Source organism: Diospyros lotus, chromosome 15 (genome assembly GCF_014633365.1).
Source record: "Diospyros lotus cultivar Yz01 chromosome 15, ASM1463336v1, whole genome shotgun sequence".
In the NCBI taxonomy this organism is placed as follows: Eukaryota; Viridiplantae; Streptophyta; class Magnoliopsida; order Ericales; family Ebenaceae; genus Diospyros; species Diospyros lotus.
Genome location: NC_068352.1, coordinates 17,287,324 through 17,304,621, shown reverse-complemented (window position 1 = coordinate 17,304,621; position 17,298 = coordinate 17,287,324). Strand labels below are relative to the sequence as shown.

The 17,298-nt window shown below is 37.2% G+C and overlaps 1 protein-coding gene across 1 annotated transcript in view; it reads right to left on the bottom strand.

The window, feature by feature from the left end:
• Positions 1 to 14,623, bottom strand: part of LOC127792476 (ubiquinone biosynthesis O-methyltransferase, mitochondrial) — an 88,475-nt gene extending 73,852 nt beyond the window's left edge. Inside the window, exons 1-3 of the mRNA XM_052322976.1 lie at positions 14,231 to 14,623; positions 12,683 to 12,772; positions 3,083 to 3,161 (exon numbers count right to left, since the gene is read on the bottom strand). Of these exons, the coding sequence (XP_052178936.1) occupies positions 3,083 to 3,161; positions 12,683 to 12,772; positions 14,231 to 14,523 (462 nt within the window). The 5' untranslated portion in view covers positions 14,524 to 14,623. The remainder of the gene's footprint in view (positions 1 to 3,082; positions 3,162 to 12,682; positions 12,773 to 14,230) is intronic.
• Positions 14,624 to 17,298: the final 2,675 nt, after the last annotated feature.

Here is a 17,298-nt window from a genome sequence, read left to right as displayed (position 1 = left end):
TTAAAAAAAAAAAAAACGTTTTCGATCTACTTCCAAGGATAGCCTATGTAATCACCTATAATCAGCAATCACCTGAATTCCACTTCTGAAATCGCCTTCCTATATCGCCTAAATCACAATTCAGCAACCTGAATTCGCCTTTTCAAACTGCTTCCAGGAATTGCCTAAATCTAGATTCAGCAAGCCTAAATCCACCTCTGTCAACAAGAATTGCCTTGCTTTGTTCACTTCAAAATCTAAATTCAGCTACTAACAATTTCGCCAAATGCCAGAATTACAATGAAGAATCAACGGCTCTAATCCGCCTTCCAAAATCGCCATGATTACAATTTAGCAACTGAAGACCGTTGCTCTGCAATGAATCCAAAGAATCAATTGGATATGTCTCCGAAAACAGCCTTTAGGATCGCCTAGATCTGCCTCAATTAATAGCCAATAATCATTGGAATCACAGCCCAGAACTATTGGCTTTGATACCAAATGTCAGGAAACTAGGTTTAACCTAGGGTTTTAAGAGGAAATTGGGAGAAAGGGAGGGAGAAATCAAAACAGGAGAAGAATTCAGAAAGAACAGAGAAAGAGATAGAGATTAGGGGGAAATCAGGGAGGAAGTCGAGAGAGAATTGATGAGGGAGAAGTTTGGAAATCTGATTATCATTCAACTATGATTATTCTCTAACTAATCTAGCCTATTTAGAGGCTTTTCTATCATTTCAGTTACAATACAACTGACAGGTATAAACTACTATAGCAACAAAGTACAACAAAAAAGAAATACATATAATATACAATTAATTACTAACACATATATATACAATTACTAATACATCCTTGGGGTCTTGACAATAGAGTTATCTTTTATATTATCATTTTTACTCTTGACATGCTCACTCACATGTGGGCAAGCTTTAATGCATAACTGGTCCAAACATGTGCAATAATTTAAATATTCGTTAGTGGTGAGACTTGAACTTAGGACCTTTGTTTACTCTGATGTCATGTTAAATTGTTAACTAGCTCTCCATCTAAAAGCTTAAGTTGATAGATAGAATGTTAACTTTATCTTTTAATAATTACTTTTACTCTCAATAAAAAAATATATATATTCTTTACTCTCAACAATTAGAGCATTAGTTTATATATATTATTAGAATACAACTATATTGAAGCATGCATAATATTTATAATGATAACATGCATGTCGAAAAGCGAGAACCTTGCATTCCAAGGACACCCTTTTATGCATGTAATATAATCTACATATTTATAAAAGTCAGGTTATATAAAATAATGTAATAATATATATCAAGTAATGTGGTCATCAATGGTGTATTTTAAAAGGATAATATGGCAAATTGCTTCTTTCTTGGGCATTTGCTGATCCCACCTAGTGGGATTATGGCTTTTGACTGTTGTTGTTGCTCCTTTTTAGGCATTTATCCTACAAATGATATTCAAACCCCAAGTACCATATATGTTTCCATGTACAAGGATCATGCAGTCATGTCAAGAGATTTTCATTCCACAAGTCCTGAAGGTCCTGAACATAAGAAATCTTAGGCCTTACTTCAGCCTAGGCTGTTGGAGCCACTAAAGCCACTGCACTCATTGCAGCCACCCTTCAACGGTAATCTTCATTAAGCAAAGTATACTACTAGGAGTGGGGTGAACAGTAAGGCGCTTGGGTGGATGATTCTTCTTGCCAAGCCCTCAAGGTGCTGCAAGCATTCATGTACTAAGGCAGGCAGTAATATATCTTAACTTATTTTTGAAAGGCTCATCAAGTAATAAGTCAATTTTATAGGTTTTGCTACATTGTTGAATAGCCAACTCCATCTCTGCACTACAATCACTTGGTTCACTTTTTTTCCTTATTTGGGATCAGTTTCACTCCTTGTGTGCAAGTCTAAATCTGCTGCAACAAGCAAACTGTACCTAAACTCTACTTTGGCTCACAAAAATAGGAGCACATTTACATATCAATTCAATCTACTTTATGCCTATTAAATTTCACAGTCCTCAAACCAATACAGATCCTTTCTTAGATCCCGTCTCTAACAAGTAAACTAAATTCTGCATGCAGACAGCATGCAATTAAAAAGCCATTAATGTAGCAGCAAATATTTATTACCAAGTCCAATAAATAAATCATGTAGCCAACCCCAAATAGTGGGAGTAAAACCTTGGTATATTCCCGTTATTATTGTTGTTCAAGTCCAGAACATAAATCATTTAAGTGCAAATTTTAATGAGACTGAAGCACTATTGAACTACACACGAATGAAAGTTCAGTTTCACAAAACTGAGGCAGATCCAATTTGAACCTTCAGATTTCAAAGCTCTGTGTTACACATCATTCTATATTATTTAAGATATAAAATAACACACTGTTTGATTATGATACACTACATTGTCATGTCCTTGAGATTCTAGCATTGGAGATGAGCAGCAGCATTCTAGAATATTGGATTATTGAACCATCATCAAACTAAAGAGAGTTTTATGAAACATATATAGTCCAAAATGGAAGTTGTAACAGTGTCTTCTGTACTGAATGACTGGATTGATAACCACACTAAGATATGAATCAATTATACTATGTGGCATATCCAATAGTGATGATGCAAAGGCATCAAAAATATATATCCAAACATGCCAAGTAGCTTGCCTAATTGTGGTGACTTAGTTGAAGTTGGAAGTTGGGACTCTCAATCTATTTTTTTTTCCTTCTTTCTTGTGAGTTTCAATGAACATTGGATGTTAATTTGTGCTTTTAAACTACATCAATGTATTGGATTATGAATTTTAAGTGCATATGAATTTTATCCAATTTTTATGGATAATTATGGACAATTTAATTAAAATGTTTGTTATATTTGTGGTACCAATTGTATATGTGAAACAGTATTATAATGTAAATGATATCAGATTTGTGACTTGAATGGTAATTTTCATGTTGAATTAGTGTTATATTTTCATATTTTCCCAGTCAAAGTAGTGCCTATATCCATATCTATATCCATATCCATATCCATATCCATACACCATTCTTAGAGAATCCTAAACAATGAAAAAAGAATACCTCAGATAAAATTCCCCCTCCACAACCAACATCCACAATTCTCAGTCCTTCCAAAGGCCTAGCACAATATGGATCTTTTCTGAAACAATAAATACAGACAAGAGTCATAAAATTCTCAAACCAAAAAAGTCTTGTATACCAATAGAGATATACAAGGAACCAGGAAAAAGTAGATGAACAACATTACTCTAACAAACCCTCTTTTTTTATAAATAAAGCAATGCTCTGACAAATCTTGGAAGAGGACCACAAAATATTCTTAAACATACAACATTTGTTTGATTAACAAATATGTTGATATTTGTTAATCCTGGTGGCATGTATTCAATTTTCACCACACATCCTTACAGGAATTCAATGTTCTGTCACATTCCAAGGGTAGTGTTTGTAATTTTATTTTCCTTTCTATTACAGATATTTGCCCTTAGCTATAGGTGGTTATGATTTCTGTTGAAGAGCGCAAGGGTGTTGTTTCTAGAACCTACTCCTAGTTATAAATAGGCTATAGTACGTAAAGAATGGGCAGGAAATGAAATATTGAATTTAGGCTTCTTCCCTTACCTTTCTCTCTCTCGTTCTCCCCTATCCCCCCCCCCTCTAATTCTTCTCAATTTCCTTTCTAGCCTAACCCTAGGGTGTGACAATTGGTATTAGAACCAGTGGTCCTCCAACCATTGGACGGTGATAGGGTGAGACAAAGGCACTGATTCCAATGAGAAAGGAAGGCGTGAAGTGGAAGCTAGTTTGGGGGCGATTATTGAATCATGGCAATCGTTGAATCATGGCGATCACAAATAGAGTCCGAGCGATCTTGAATCTGCTATGATCGTGGGCGATAGCGATCAGTTGTAAGAGTTCCGACAAACAGTTTGTAGGGGTTTTGACAATCGATTTGGACTGGGGTGGGTCTCTTCGCCTGCTATTTCCTGGAGCTGACTGTAGATCAGCAATTCACGAAAAAATTAACAAGCTAGTGATTATCAAAAGTTAGTTTTAGAGTTGCAAACCTAAGCTAGAGATGATTCTCTCAATTCCAACTGGAGAGAGCAACGAAGCGAAGCCAAGCAATCCCCAACCCTTGATCTAGCTCAAGCCAACGGTGAGCAGCGATTCTAAGCAATTGGTGCTCATCGTAGGTGGTGGCAGTCGAAATTCAAATTTCAAAATTTGATCAGGTGAACCGTGACAGTTGATCGATTTAAGGCTTGATTGGTGAACTGAGTGATGGCCAAAGGCATGAGAATGAAGCAACTAGAAACTCGATTGAACACGTTGGAGCTCGGCTTTCAATAGCACCAGAAGCAACTAGAGGAGAGGTTTGAGACAATGGAACTTGGCCTCCATCAAACTCAAGAAGAAGTGAGTCGAGGCAGAGCTGAAACGATGGCGGTGGAGAGGAACCTGAGGGAAGATTTCTCCAATCTCCAGGAGGAATTTTCTGGGTTCAGACAGCAACTCAGCACGGTCTTGACCCTATTCTGCAAACATCCTAATGCAAACCTATTAGCAGATTTTCCACCAAGGACCAATCGGGCTCTGATACTTGCTAGGGGCTGAGCCAGACAGCGCACTCTGGAGCAAGTGGAAACAGAGGAGCAGCCGGAATTGGTGCCAGAACCAGTGATGAGAGGTGCTTATACTAATCCTAACTTGATTCCAATGCCGAGACTAGACATCCCGGTATTTGAAGGGGATAAACCGAGATGGTGGTTACGAAGGTGCGAATATTTTTTTTAACCAATATTGAGTGGCAAAAGGGCAGAAGGTGAACATAGCAACTGCCTATCTCAATGACACCAAGGATATATGGTTTCAAGGATGGAGTAGGAGGAGGACAGCACTAAGTTGGCCGGAGTTTGTGGAAGATTTTTGTATGCAATTCGAGGAAAGAACTAGGACGAACATCATCAAAGAATTCAATAAGCTAAGGCAAGAAGGTTCAATAAATGAGTATCAAACTAGATTTGAGGAGCTGAAATCGTTAGTGATCATATCATATCTAACCTTGAATGAAGCATATTTTGTGTCTAGTTGCGTGAATGGGTTGAATGACGAATTAAAACTGATTGTGAAGATGATGCAGCCGAAAATAGTGCACCAAACAGTTGAGAAGACGAGCATGCAGGAGCTTGCATTAGAAGCTATTTGTTATAATTGGGAGCACTGGCAGCCTTTATTCCTCTCAAGAAACCAATCAAACACCTTCCGATCACACTCTCAGTCACTCTCAACTCATTGGCCAATAAACCACAAAGTAAACATATAATAAAGAATATAAATTAATCAAAAGAACATAACAAGAAATGAAACACGCAAACCACATAACAAGACAGAATTTTATCCTAGTTCATGCCATGTGAATGGCACTACATCCAGCCTTGAAACCACCACCGAGCAACCTTCTTTATTGATGAAAACAGTACAAGACTTCCCTCTTCTCTCTCTCATGATACAAGCCTTCCCAAAAGTGTACAAGACTACAACTTTCTCACTCTCTAGGCTCTTGCGAAATCAGAAGAGAACATGCGGTATTGTCCCTCAGCCCCCCTACCCTATTTATAGAAAATAGGGTGATATTTCCTAGGGCCAGTTATGATATTTCCGGTTTTGCCCTCCACTAATAACTAATATTACAAGAAAGTCACCCATCTATCAACTAATCCCATAACCGCATACAAATCTGTGTATTAACCTATCACTAACTCTAGACAATCTTTAACATTATTTTCAAAAAGCATGGAACTCTATCAGAAGGTTATCCTCCAAGCAATTAGGAGGTGGGAGAAAATGCTTGGACTGCAGCCTCTGGTCTAACTCAAGGAAAAGAGCATCCTAGGGTTCACACTAACCCTGAGGCAGCTAAACCCTTATCATGGAGCCAAGGAGAAGGCTCAGATTATGCTTTAAATGTGGGACAAATTTAGTCTAGGCCACCAATGCGGAAGACAATTGCTGAATATGGAAGGTTTTGAGGAAGACAACAAAGTAGGAGAGTGTCACGACCCTAGGATTTAGCTAGGGTCTAGGAAGGAATCGGGAGGGAAACGGAAAAGAATTTGAGGGAGATATACAACAGAAATCAAAAGAAATGAGAGAGAATTAAGAAGAATGAGAGGGAGAAAGTAAGGAGGGAAAATATGAATTCACTATATTATTTCAGCATAGTTTTCTCCACATACTAGGGCCTATTTATAGACTATTCAACAGTAAATGAAATCTGGAAAATAGCACCCATGTGCTCCTAACAACTTACAAAATACCTCCTACTAACTACTACAACCTTATTACAATAATACCCTTCTAACTACCCTTGAGTTGTGACATTCCCCTCCCCTTGAAAGGTTTCTTGTCCCCAAGAAACTTATTACAACCAAGCTATTGTTTCTTTATCCAATGCCCATCTTCACCCATTGGTTTCTTCTTCGTTTTTCCTTCTACTTATCTTGTTTTTCCCTTTTCTTCCTTTCATCTTGTTTCTCTTTATCCTTCTACTTCCTCAATTGCTCCAAATCAAAAACATATTGTTGAAAGGTTTTAGTGTAATCAATATCATGCAAGCATCCTCCCTTAACCTCTGACCAATCTTGAACTGGCCTCCACTAGTTATCCACTTCAATTAAGGCACAAGTTTCCTCCCAATTAACTAATTTCTCAGTTGGCGTTACCTGATCCATAGTAAGTAATTCAGCAACTCCTTCCATTCCTATTCTTTCAAGAGAAATAGATTTAAGATCTCCACAATCTAAGACTGTTGTGGTCGTTTCCATTCCAAGATCTTTGGCTCCCGGATTGCTAGCGAACATCTCAGCTTCATCCTCAATAGTTACCTCCTCCAACGATGTCATATTGAGGGTTTTAGCATCTGGATTCTCAGTACCAGTGGGGGTGCTTGAGATGCCGCCAACTGTTGGAATGCCATCCCCCAATTCTTCAATCCCTCCTTCCACTTCCTTTTCTTCCTCATCAGCTTCTTGCATCTCCAGATTAACAGCCTTAGAAGTTCCCTTGATAATATAGGTTTTGGTTCTTTCTCCAAACCGGTTACACAAGTTAATTACAAACTGTGGCCAGCTCAATTCCAGCCTTTCCCAGCTCCAATTCTGGAACCAAATGCATGGAATTCCACTCAGATTAGCTAAAGCCATTTTTACCTTCTCCCTTTCAGCTACTCAATGTTGGTAAAACACCCATTCATATTGTCAGATCCACCATTTGGGCCTATCCCTGTCAAACACCGGAATAGCCAATGGAGCAAAAGTGGGCAAATCGGCACTTAGAATTGAAGTCAACAAAGTCCGATTAGCAATCTAAAATTTATGTGAACACAGGATCAAAAAATCGTCTGACTGCCTACGGAGGTCCTTAATTTCCTTTGTTGTAGCAATTAGTCCTTTGGCCATCTCCTCAGTTCAATTCCTTAAAATTACACCCTGCAACAGTGTAGCGACCCGTAAATGGCAAATTAATTTAATTATTGAGTTAATTTAAATTAAAAGGAATATTAAAATAATTTGTTGTTATAAATAATAATAGATTATGTGATTTTAAGAAAATAAGAAATTAGGGTAATTAATTAATTATTTTAGAATATTTTCTGGAATAAGAAAAAAATTAAAATAAATTAAACTGTGGAATTTTTAAAAGTTTCGGGCGTTAGTATAATTAATTAAGGGGGGTGTGTGTGTGAATAATGAAAGTTAGTGGGGTGCTGGTGCGAAATTCAGAAAGGGCCAAAAATCACTTCAAATATAACATAAGGCGTATATAGGTTGAAGGTGGCGTGCGGGTGCGAGCGATGGCGCGCGAGGTGGCCAGGTAGCGGACGCGAGTTCGATTCCGCGGGTGGGCAAGCGCGCGAGGCTAGAATTTTGGCTGATTTTTAATCAGCCCAGGCGTCCGAAACGACGCCGTTTCGGTGAGGCCATGGCCTCCCAGTGGCTGGCCTGCGCGTTGCCACATGGCCGCGCCTCCTCCGCTCATTTTTTGCTCGATTTAAGCCCAATTTCGGGCGTTCTTTTTGCATCAGATCAGCCAGCAAAATTGGGAGAAAAGCAGCGTGCGCGCGGGGGAAAATTTGGAGAATTTTGGTGGAAAATTCAGATTAAATCCAGTTTAATTCAAGATTTAATTTGCCAGGTATGTAGAGAAGCTAGTAATAAATATTCTATACAGTCGAAATTTCGTTTAAAGTCCAAATTTGTTAATTTTGACAAATAATTTGGATGTTGCAGTTTATATAAATTTTACCGTGTTGGGTCAAATCGAGCCTAAGGATATCTTCGTAAAGGCAAGTTCTTTATACTCTCCTCGTCGATTCTTTCGTTGTCAATTTATTTGACCTCCCTTCGTTTGTTTTAGCTATTAATAAATTATGGAATTTTTAACGGTTTGTTTTAAAATTTAATTTATTAAACTGGCCTCGAGGATTTTATTCGTTGGTTGCCTACGGGGGTTTGTGCCATCCCCAAGCCTGTAGGAATGATGCCGTACTCACTCGGAGCTAGGTTCTTAGTTGTTCGGGTATTATTATGGATTTTGGTTGTTTATAGGCTAGAGCGGTTGTGTAGTGGAGGTAAGGATCGGTTGTTCAGTGACGGAGTGATTGTCGTACAGTCTATCTTAGGCCGTCAGCTGGTCTCTCCTGTCCACTGACCGTTGACCGGTGCCAAGCACTGTTGACTAGCTCTACCATTACGTGATTATAGCGTGACTGGTATCATTTATTTCTTGTTGCATGTTTTGGTGTGCACATGGATACGGGCTGCATGTTGGGGTTTTCATGATCTGGTTATGCTTGGTCACGGACATCCTAGCTTGGTTATGATGCATCCAGCACAGGCATATGCATTGCGTGTAGTTTACTATATGGGCGGAGCATGGCCTAATGCCTGGATATATGGGCGCCATGTATCACGTTGATACTCACTACGCCATTGCATTTTTATGTGCATTGCATGGTTACTGGCAGTTATTAGTTCTCGGACGGAAATACCGTTCCAAGGGAGCCTATGGCTCGGGTGTCGGGAGTACCGACATGGATACGGGTGACGGGAGTACCGACCCGGGACAGTGCGCATAGATTTGTTGGAGATCTATGTTGCCTTTCAGGGCAGCGGCAGGTTGGTATGGGACTTGGGTGTCAAGTGTCTTATGTGGGCCCCAAGGATCGGTATGTGCTTTTATTATGCTGCACTATTGTATTGTTGCGTCACATGGCTTGTGTGTACGTGCAGGACTATGTTGGGGTGATCTCCTCTATTTACTGTACAGCCTTCATTTTCTTATAACTTGCTGAGTCTTGCGATTCACCTTGCTTTCCATCATTCCAGGTAAGGGTAAAGCAAAAGCTGAGGGCGAGGACCGCGCCATCTAGCAGTTAGCCGTGTCAATAGGTTGTACAGTTAGCTGCCCCCGTTATCTCTGATATTTTGTTAGAACTTTTGTCTCTTATTTTTAACTGTGCCAGGTTGTCCCTTGTATCTTCTATTTGTTGACACAGGGTTTGTATATATTTATATACTCCGTGATCGCTTTTTCAACGGGGTACTCGTGGGCATGCATGTTTGTCATTTTGCTTCCGCTGTTGCTTTTCCTTACATATGCATGCCAAGGTATTTTTGTCTTATGGTTTATTTCTCTTCCCTTATGCAAGCGCTTTCGTTCGGATAGACCAGGTGGTTGGGATATCCGGGCGGGGGTGCTTACAAACAGCCTCTTGATCAGCTTCCAAGGATCTCTTCAGAAATTTTCCTATACTAAAATTCAGCAACCCAAGCCAATGCAATTGTTACTTCCAATTCAGCAACCTTAATCTGCTTCAGACCTTGCCCTAGCAATAGCCTAGACCTAAATCAGCTTTTTAGCTACAGCTGAATGTCCTCCAAATCAATTTCTGAGATCTGATCAAGTTTGTTCGGCCTTCAAGTTAGCCTACTATCAACTTCCAACTTCACCCAAAACCTCTGCCTTAGTTACGATAGAGTATCTAAGGACTGTCGCCTTCCAAATTTCAGCTTCTTAATAGTTTGATTGGCTCCCGTTGCAACTTCTTGTGAATTGCCGACTCTCACTTTCCCAAGTCACCGAAATTCCGTCCGAAATCAGCACATAGTAGTCGCCTAGGAGAATCACCCACCTCACAGTAGTCGTCTTGGTCACATAGCCGAGGAGGAACTTCTTGTGAATCGCCGACTCTCACTTTCCCAAGTCACCAAAATTCCGTCCGAAATCAGCACATAGTAGTCGCCTAGGAGAATGACCCACCTCACAGTAGTCGTTTTGGTCACATAGCCGAGGATTCCTCCTGCTTTGCCTTGGCAATTCAAATATGAGCCGAAATTCACAGTCGCAAGACTTCTTCACTTCTCGCCTGCGTCAAGTTAGAATTCGCATAGGACTCACCTCTCGCTCAACTTCCAAATCTAAGTTGAGGATCACAATTAAAATCAAGGCAATTGAGAATCACCGCTTGCAGAATTCTCCTCTGGACCGTTTCCAATGGTGCCTGGCTTCACAACTCAATCACATGCAGTGACCTAGATTTGCTTTGGATAATAGCAGAAGTCACATGCAGTGGCCGCGCCTTCCTTCTCGCCTTGCTCAAGGCTATGATGCTTCCTATTCTCCCAAATCAACAACTCTGATCTACAATTGAATTGCCGATTATCGGACTTGCTTGCATCTGATCGCTATCTACCCATGGTCCAGCGGATTCAATGATTGCCCAGCCCAATGCCTTCTTCTCCACCCAATCACCGACCTCTAGTTGTTGGAATTCACCTGAATTCCGTGCCTCAATTAATTGAATCGACTCTACCTCAATACGTTTCTACTGGAATCTAGTTAGAAATAACTTGAAACTTGCCTCCCTCAGCTTCCAGAGAAGCAAGAAGATCCACTTTGCTAGGATCACTTCTAATCAACAATTCGCTGATGTTCCACAATCACACAAGAGATTGTTTCCTGCCTTCCTCAAAATCCAAATTCAGCAATATTGAGCTCGCCTCAATCAACTGCACATGACCGCGTATGTTCGCAGTCACTGTCGGAATCGCCTTCCGAGTTTCGAACACAATTTACCAAAATTCATAGTTGGAATCAACTCCTAACTCCGCCTTCAAATCCGTTTCCAATCCCACAATCCACTGCGCCACTCTGATTTGACTTCAAATTCAAATTGAAATTATTGCTGGGCGATAGATCTGAATCAGCCCCCTGATATCACCTGCTAAAATTGCCCAGGTCCACAAAATCAATGTTCTAAAGGATTCTCCTAAAATTTAATCACCTCCTGAAGTTGATCACTCCGTTTCAGTCTCCGTCGGCGATCACTTATGATCCACTTCCAACCGCTTCACCCTGAACTACCTTCAGATTCTCTCGAAATCATTGTAGGAACTCACCTAGCCGCTTCGTCTCCAACTCCTAGCCCGAAGTGCTTTTGCTCTGATTAATTTTCTAGTCACCAGAATTGCATCCAGGACTGTTGGAAATTAATCCGCCACTAAGCATCAGAAATCACTACTTCAAATCTCCAAACCTACTGCCTCGATCAATTCCTCAATCTATCGTCTGAATTTGCTGTGGAATCGCCTTAGTCAATTGCTACGACTTCCAATTCACAACCGAGAATCATCGGCTCTGATACCAAATATCACGACCCTAGGATTTAGCTAGGGTCTAGGAAGGAATCGGGAGACAAATGGAGAAGAATTGGAGGGAGATATACAGCAGAAATCAAAAGAAATGAGAGAAAATTAGGAAGAATGAGAGGGAGAAAGTAAGGAGGGAAAATATGAATTCACTATGTTATTTCAACATAGTTTTCTCTACATACTAGGGCCTATTTATAGGCTATTCAACACTAAATGAAATCTGGAAAATAGCACCCATGTGCTCCTAACAACTCACAAAATACCTCCTACTAATTACTACAACCTTATTACAATAATACCCTTCTAACTACCCTTGAGTTGTGACAGAGAGCCAGCCAAAATCGGATAAAGGAACAATAGCTCAATCGTAATAAGTTTTTTGGGGACAAGAAACATTTCATGTGGGGGGAAATTTGTCAGATTCCAAGAGTAGTGTTTGTAATTTTCTTTTCCTTTCTGTTAGAGATATTTGTCCTTAGTTATAGGTGGTTATGATTTCTATGGAAGAGCACATGGGTGTTGTTTCGGAGAGGAGATCAACTAATAACTTCACTATAACTGTAGAATCAAGGCGAGTGTACCTTTTTTATTTATCCAAAAATGGGGAAAATAAAAATACATTCTGCATCTAAATTGATTATTCTTTTCATAACGAAACAAGACAAAAAAACAAAGTTATAATTGAACACAATATTGGAGAATATTTTAGTAGCATAATAATCGTATGAAATTTACTTTAGGTTTTTGATTGGTATCCCTCCATCCCCTAAACATTTGGCTTTTGTGCAACCCTTCTTCCACAAACAATATCTCACAGTCAATTTATTCAGAAATCTAGTGATGGTAGATGCATTATTGTTTAAAATGATGTCACAAGAACCCATGAAATAGAAAGTGATAAAAAGAGCAAAAAACAAAAGAAGAAAATAAGCAAGAAGCAAAACACCTGAAATGCCTGCAGAGAGTAGAGCGGATAAAAGCTAATCTTGTTGGATTCATTGCGTGCAATGGCTTGAACGGTCCATCAGCGTCCCACCTAATTACATATAAAAATGGGCTCATATTATGTATTTCCTCATAGGCACCATAATTGTGTCAAGGTTCACTATAAGTTCAATAACGTGTAATTTCTCCAATGCTGTGGAAATGGCACACTCCATCTAGTTATGATTAGTAACTCAAATAACATAAACCAACACAGCCAAAGTAACTAGGTGAAAAATTAGGACTTTGAGAAGTGCCCAAAATTAGGAAGGAATATGAATGGTCTTTTCCTTTCTTATTTCCTATTATTATGGGCAATCCAAAAAATGAAGCTCACATATCCTAAAAATTAATAGAACATTAGATTTAATTTTTTTTTAATTCCAACTCATTTGAACTCCATGGATGGCTACATGATATACGAAGTAATTTGGAAAGATCTGCATCCACAATTTATCTCGTTCACCATGCACATTGGCAACACATGAAACAGCAGAACATTTTAACTCATATATCTTTTCTCTTTCACAAAAGCATGTAAATGCAATGATTAAACAGAAAAAAAGAAATATACATGACCTAGTACCATGACTTCTCAAACGGTTATCACTTGGAGCTCTAAGGGATCAACAAAAACATGGGGAGAGAATGAAAAGGGCCATTTTCTACCCATTATCAAGGATTTTACAAGCCCCATCTCCTAACAGGAATCCTTCTGTGCCCCAAACCATATTTATCGAATTCCCTCCTACCCCCTTGTAACTGCAATCTGGATCACACGTTTAGATTTGTGATTCTTTTGTGTCCCAAGATCACAAGTAACATGATCTAGATCCCCATGAATGGGGATCTCAAGTAGTGCATGAGTTTATTTAAAACAATATAAAAAAAACTAGGAAACAAACTTAAATTCAAAATAATTTTCCAAGAAAATTAGAGAAAATAATGCATGTCTATTTTTCTTCCATATTTTATTCCATTTAGAAATATACTCAAACCTAATATTTTGCATAAGATTCTTCATTCTACAAGTTATGCAAGAACATAGAAAAGAATTCAAAACAAAACAAGCCAACTTCTATAATAGCGAAGTATCAATTTATCTAATTTTGACTTGAGTACATTTATAAATTGTACCACGACCAGAAATAACAAACGAATTAAGCCTGCCTACCATTTCCGTACCACAATATTGGCATACTGACATCCCCTATACTTGTTCCCATACCATGGCGTGGAACGTACCATGTTCCTGGTAACTATGCCCCAAACGACAAAATGCTAAAAAGAAAAGGGAAAGTGTGGACAAAGAGTGCTTCACAGTTGAACAAACGTGAAATAATTTGGGAAATATGATAACATGTATACAAAACACGCAATCGCAATCTTCGATTTATGTTCTATTACTACAAATTGTTATTCTTCTTTTCGCCCAACCGTTTAAAGCGCAACAAAACAGAAGAATCATAGAGTAAAAGAAAATAAAAAAAATCAAAAAAACTACACGGACCAAGTTTCAGCAATGGCGGCGAATTTAGCGAGCTCAGGTTCATTCAGAGAAGAACTCAAGGAAATTGAAGTCCGACTAACAATCTTCGTATCGGTGTTAGGGCTTTCGGGTAACGAGGGATCGATTGGAACCGGTTGAGAAGCAACACCCTCGGAGTAACATCTTGCAAATAGGGCTTTTTGAGAAGCTGCCAAATCCAACCGCTTGGATGGAGAATAATTAGGGTTAGGGCTCGTCCGTACGTGACGGAGAATGCGGCGGCAGCCGTTTCTCAGAAGCCCCGGAAAAGCCATGGTCGAAAAAGAAGAGATCGGGAAGTAAACGAAGACGGAGCTCAGGCGAGTCGACCAGCAGCGAACAGAAACTGGAAAATAAACTGGAATTTCGTGGGCCTTCCCATGGGCCGACGAAATAAATGATATCATTACTGCCATTAAAATACCTTCTGGACCGCCATAATTAGGCCGACTAACTCGGCCCATAGGAGCAAAAGGATTATTTCTCTTAATAAAATAAATTTATTATTTTAACTAATTTTCAAGTTTTTTATATAATAATTTGGAGCAAAGTCTTTAAAACAATCAATTTGACGTTAACCTTTTAACCATGCAAATTAATAACTTTAGTGATTGACTTAATTGACAACTCTCAATTTATTATAATTTTTTTATAAAAAATAAAAAATATCATTATCATCAATTTATTATAATTTTTTTATAATTTTTATATTTAGAATAACATAATTCAAAAGAGGAAAAATTTTACGCGGTGGTATCTTGAGAAAGTAATCACTAATATTTAAGAAAATATAGAGAGTACTTTTGAGATTTAATGTTAGATTACAATCTATGTACTGTTAATTAACTCTCGTTAAATATTAAAAAAATTAAAATATTATTGTATTTAAACACTTTTTTTTCTCATTTTTTATTTTTGTTTCTCTTTCTCCTCAAATCCTTCTTTTCTTTCTCTTTTTTCAAATTGATGACAATACTAATAAATGTTTCTCTCTTTTTTCTTTTTCTTCTATTTTTTATATTCATTTTCTTCTTCTCATATTCTCTATTTTTCTCTCTTCTTAAACCCAGATACAAATTCATCACCAACTTCTTCTTCTTCTTTTTCCTCTTTTATCCAATTTTCTCAAATCCAAATTTATATTCATCGCTAACTTCTTCTTTTTATTCTTTTTTTTTTTTCTTCTCAAACTAAGATCTAGGTTCTTCTTCTTCAATCCAAATCTAAGTTCATCGCCCAAGGTTCATCCCCACATGTCGAGCAATGAACCTATATCTATTATCAACTTTTTATCTTTCTTCTCATTTTTTTATCTTATTTTATTTTATTTTTTCTCTTCATCTTCTTGAACCAATGGTGATAAGCCCAAATTTAGATTTCTTCTTTTTCTTCTTTAACCTAAATCTGGGTTTCATCCCCATTCGTTGGCGATGAAGCTAGTGGGTTTCCACATAATTGTTTTTTAATATGAAAAGAAATGAGAAAAAATAAAAGATAAATTGATCATTTTATCCCTTTATTTAAAATAAGGGTGATCATTGCCATTTCTCAAACATTAAGAGATTTCTTGTAATTTCGCCAAATCTCAAAGGGTATTATTTGCAATTTACCCTTTAAAATATAGAGTTCAATTGAAATTCATAATTTTATTGTTGAAAGAATTGAAGTTAATTTCATTTGCTCATATTTCCAACAATACCCATAATATAAAAACGTTGTTAAAGTGAAGACAAAAATACTTGTTACAAAAAATATATATACATATTGTATATTTTGCAAAATATACATATATATTAAAGTTGAAAATTAACATTGCAATTTGGAATTAATTAAATATATTATATTCAACAATTTCAAAAACTAAATATAAATAAAATAAAGTAATAGAATAAAGTTATACCCAAAAAGACTTGACTTGCAATTTCCAACAATGACATCAATCAAACTGGTGAGTGTCGACGACAACAACGAAGAAGATCAATAGCGGAGAAAGAGATAGAATTTGGTTGGTATAATTGAATTACACGAAATTCAATTCTATGAATTGAAATTTATTTATTTTTGCAAATATAAAAAAATTAAAATTAAAAATAAATTTTATTCATATCAAATAGTGAGGATAAAAGCTCAAGATGAGTCTGCAAAGTAAAGTAGGAAAAACCTTCTTGAATGAGTCCAGTGTACACAAATTTTTAGGTAATAGTGCAAATATTTATTATATTTATATATTTAATCTAATATTTACATTTTTTCCATTTATGATGTATTGAGTTAATATATTAATGATGTTTTGATGATGATGCTGATCATTTAATATTAATGAAATACTTTAATTCATAATGTATCTCATAATTAACTGAGCTTTTGTAATTAAATCAAGAATTTTAATAATATACTTGATTTGAATCTTTTGTTAATCGAGTGAATATAATGTGAAAATTAGACTTAGCAAACTTTCAAACCATCACTCAAGTGTTCATGTATTAGTAATCAAGTAGAAAAATATTTTAGACTTACTATAATATAGTATTTTAGTAAGCATTGAAAAAATAAATCAAGTATCTACTTGTCAATCTTAATATCTCTCTATCAATCTTCGATTGAGTACTTAAAAGTGTATTCATCTATCTCATTCATCAATCGAGGAAACTATTTAAGGAATCAAGTGAATAAATGAGCTATAATATCAAATTATCTCAATACTTGTATGTTCAATCGATTAAAAGATTCTTCCAATCGAATGGTAGATAAGTTGCATAGTGTTAGGTATCACTTCCTTGATAGTAATCAACTGAAATTTATGGTCAATCGAGTATTTTTCTTTCTAGTTGGGTAAGCTTAATACTATAGTTGAATTGTTTGTAAAGAGCATATATCAGGTCTTTGTGTCTCATCTTTTAACTGAACTATCAAGTATTAAATACTCGAGTGATGACATGATTCAATCGAGTACCAAGAATGATCAATTGATTGAGATTGATCTAGTATTCATGTAAGTGTTATCACACAATCAAGTATACAGTGTGATTCAATCGAGTGAAATTGTTTAA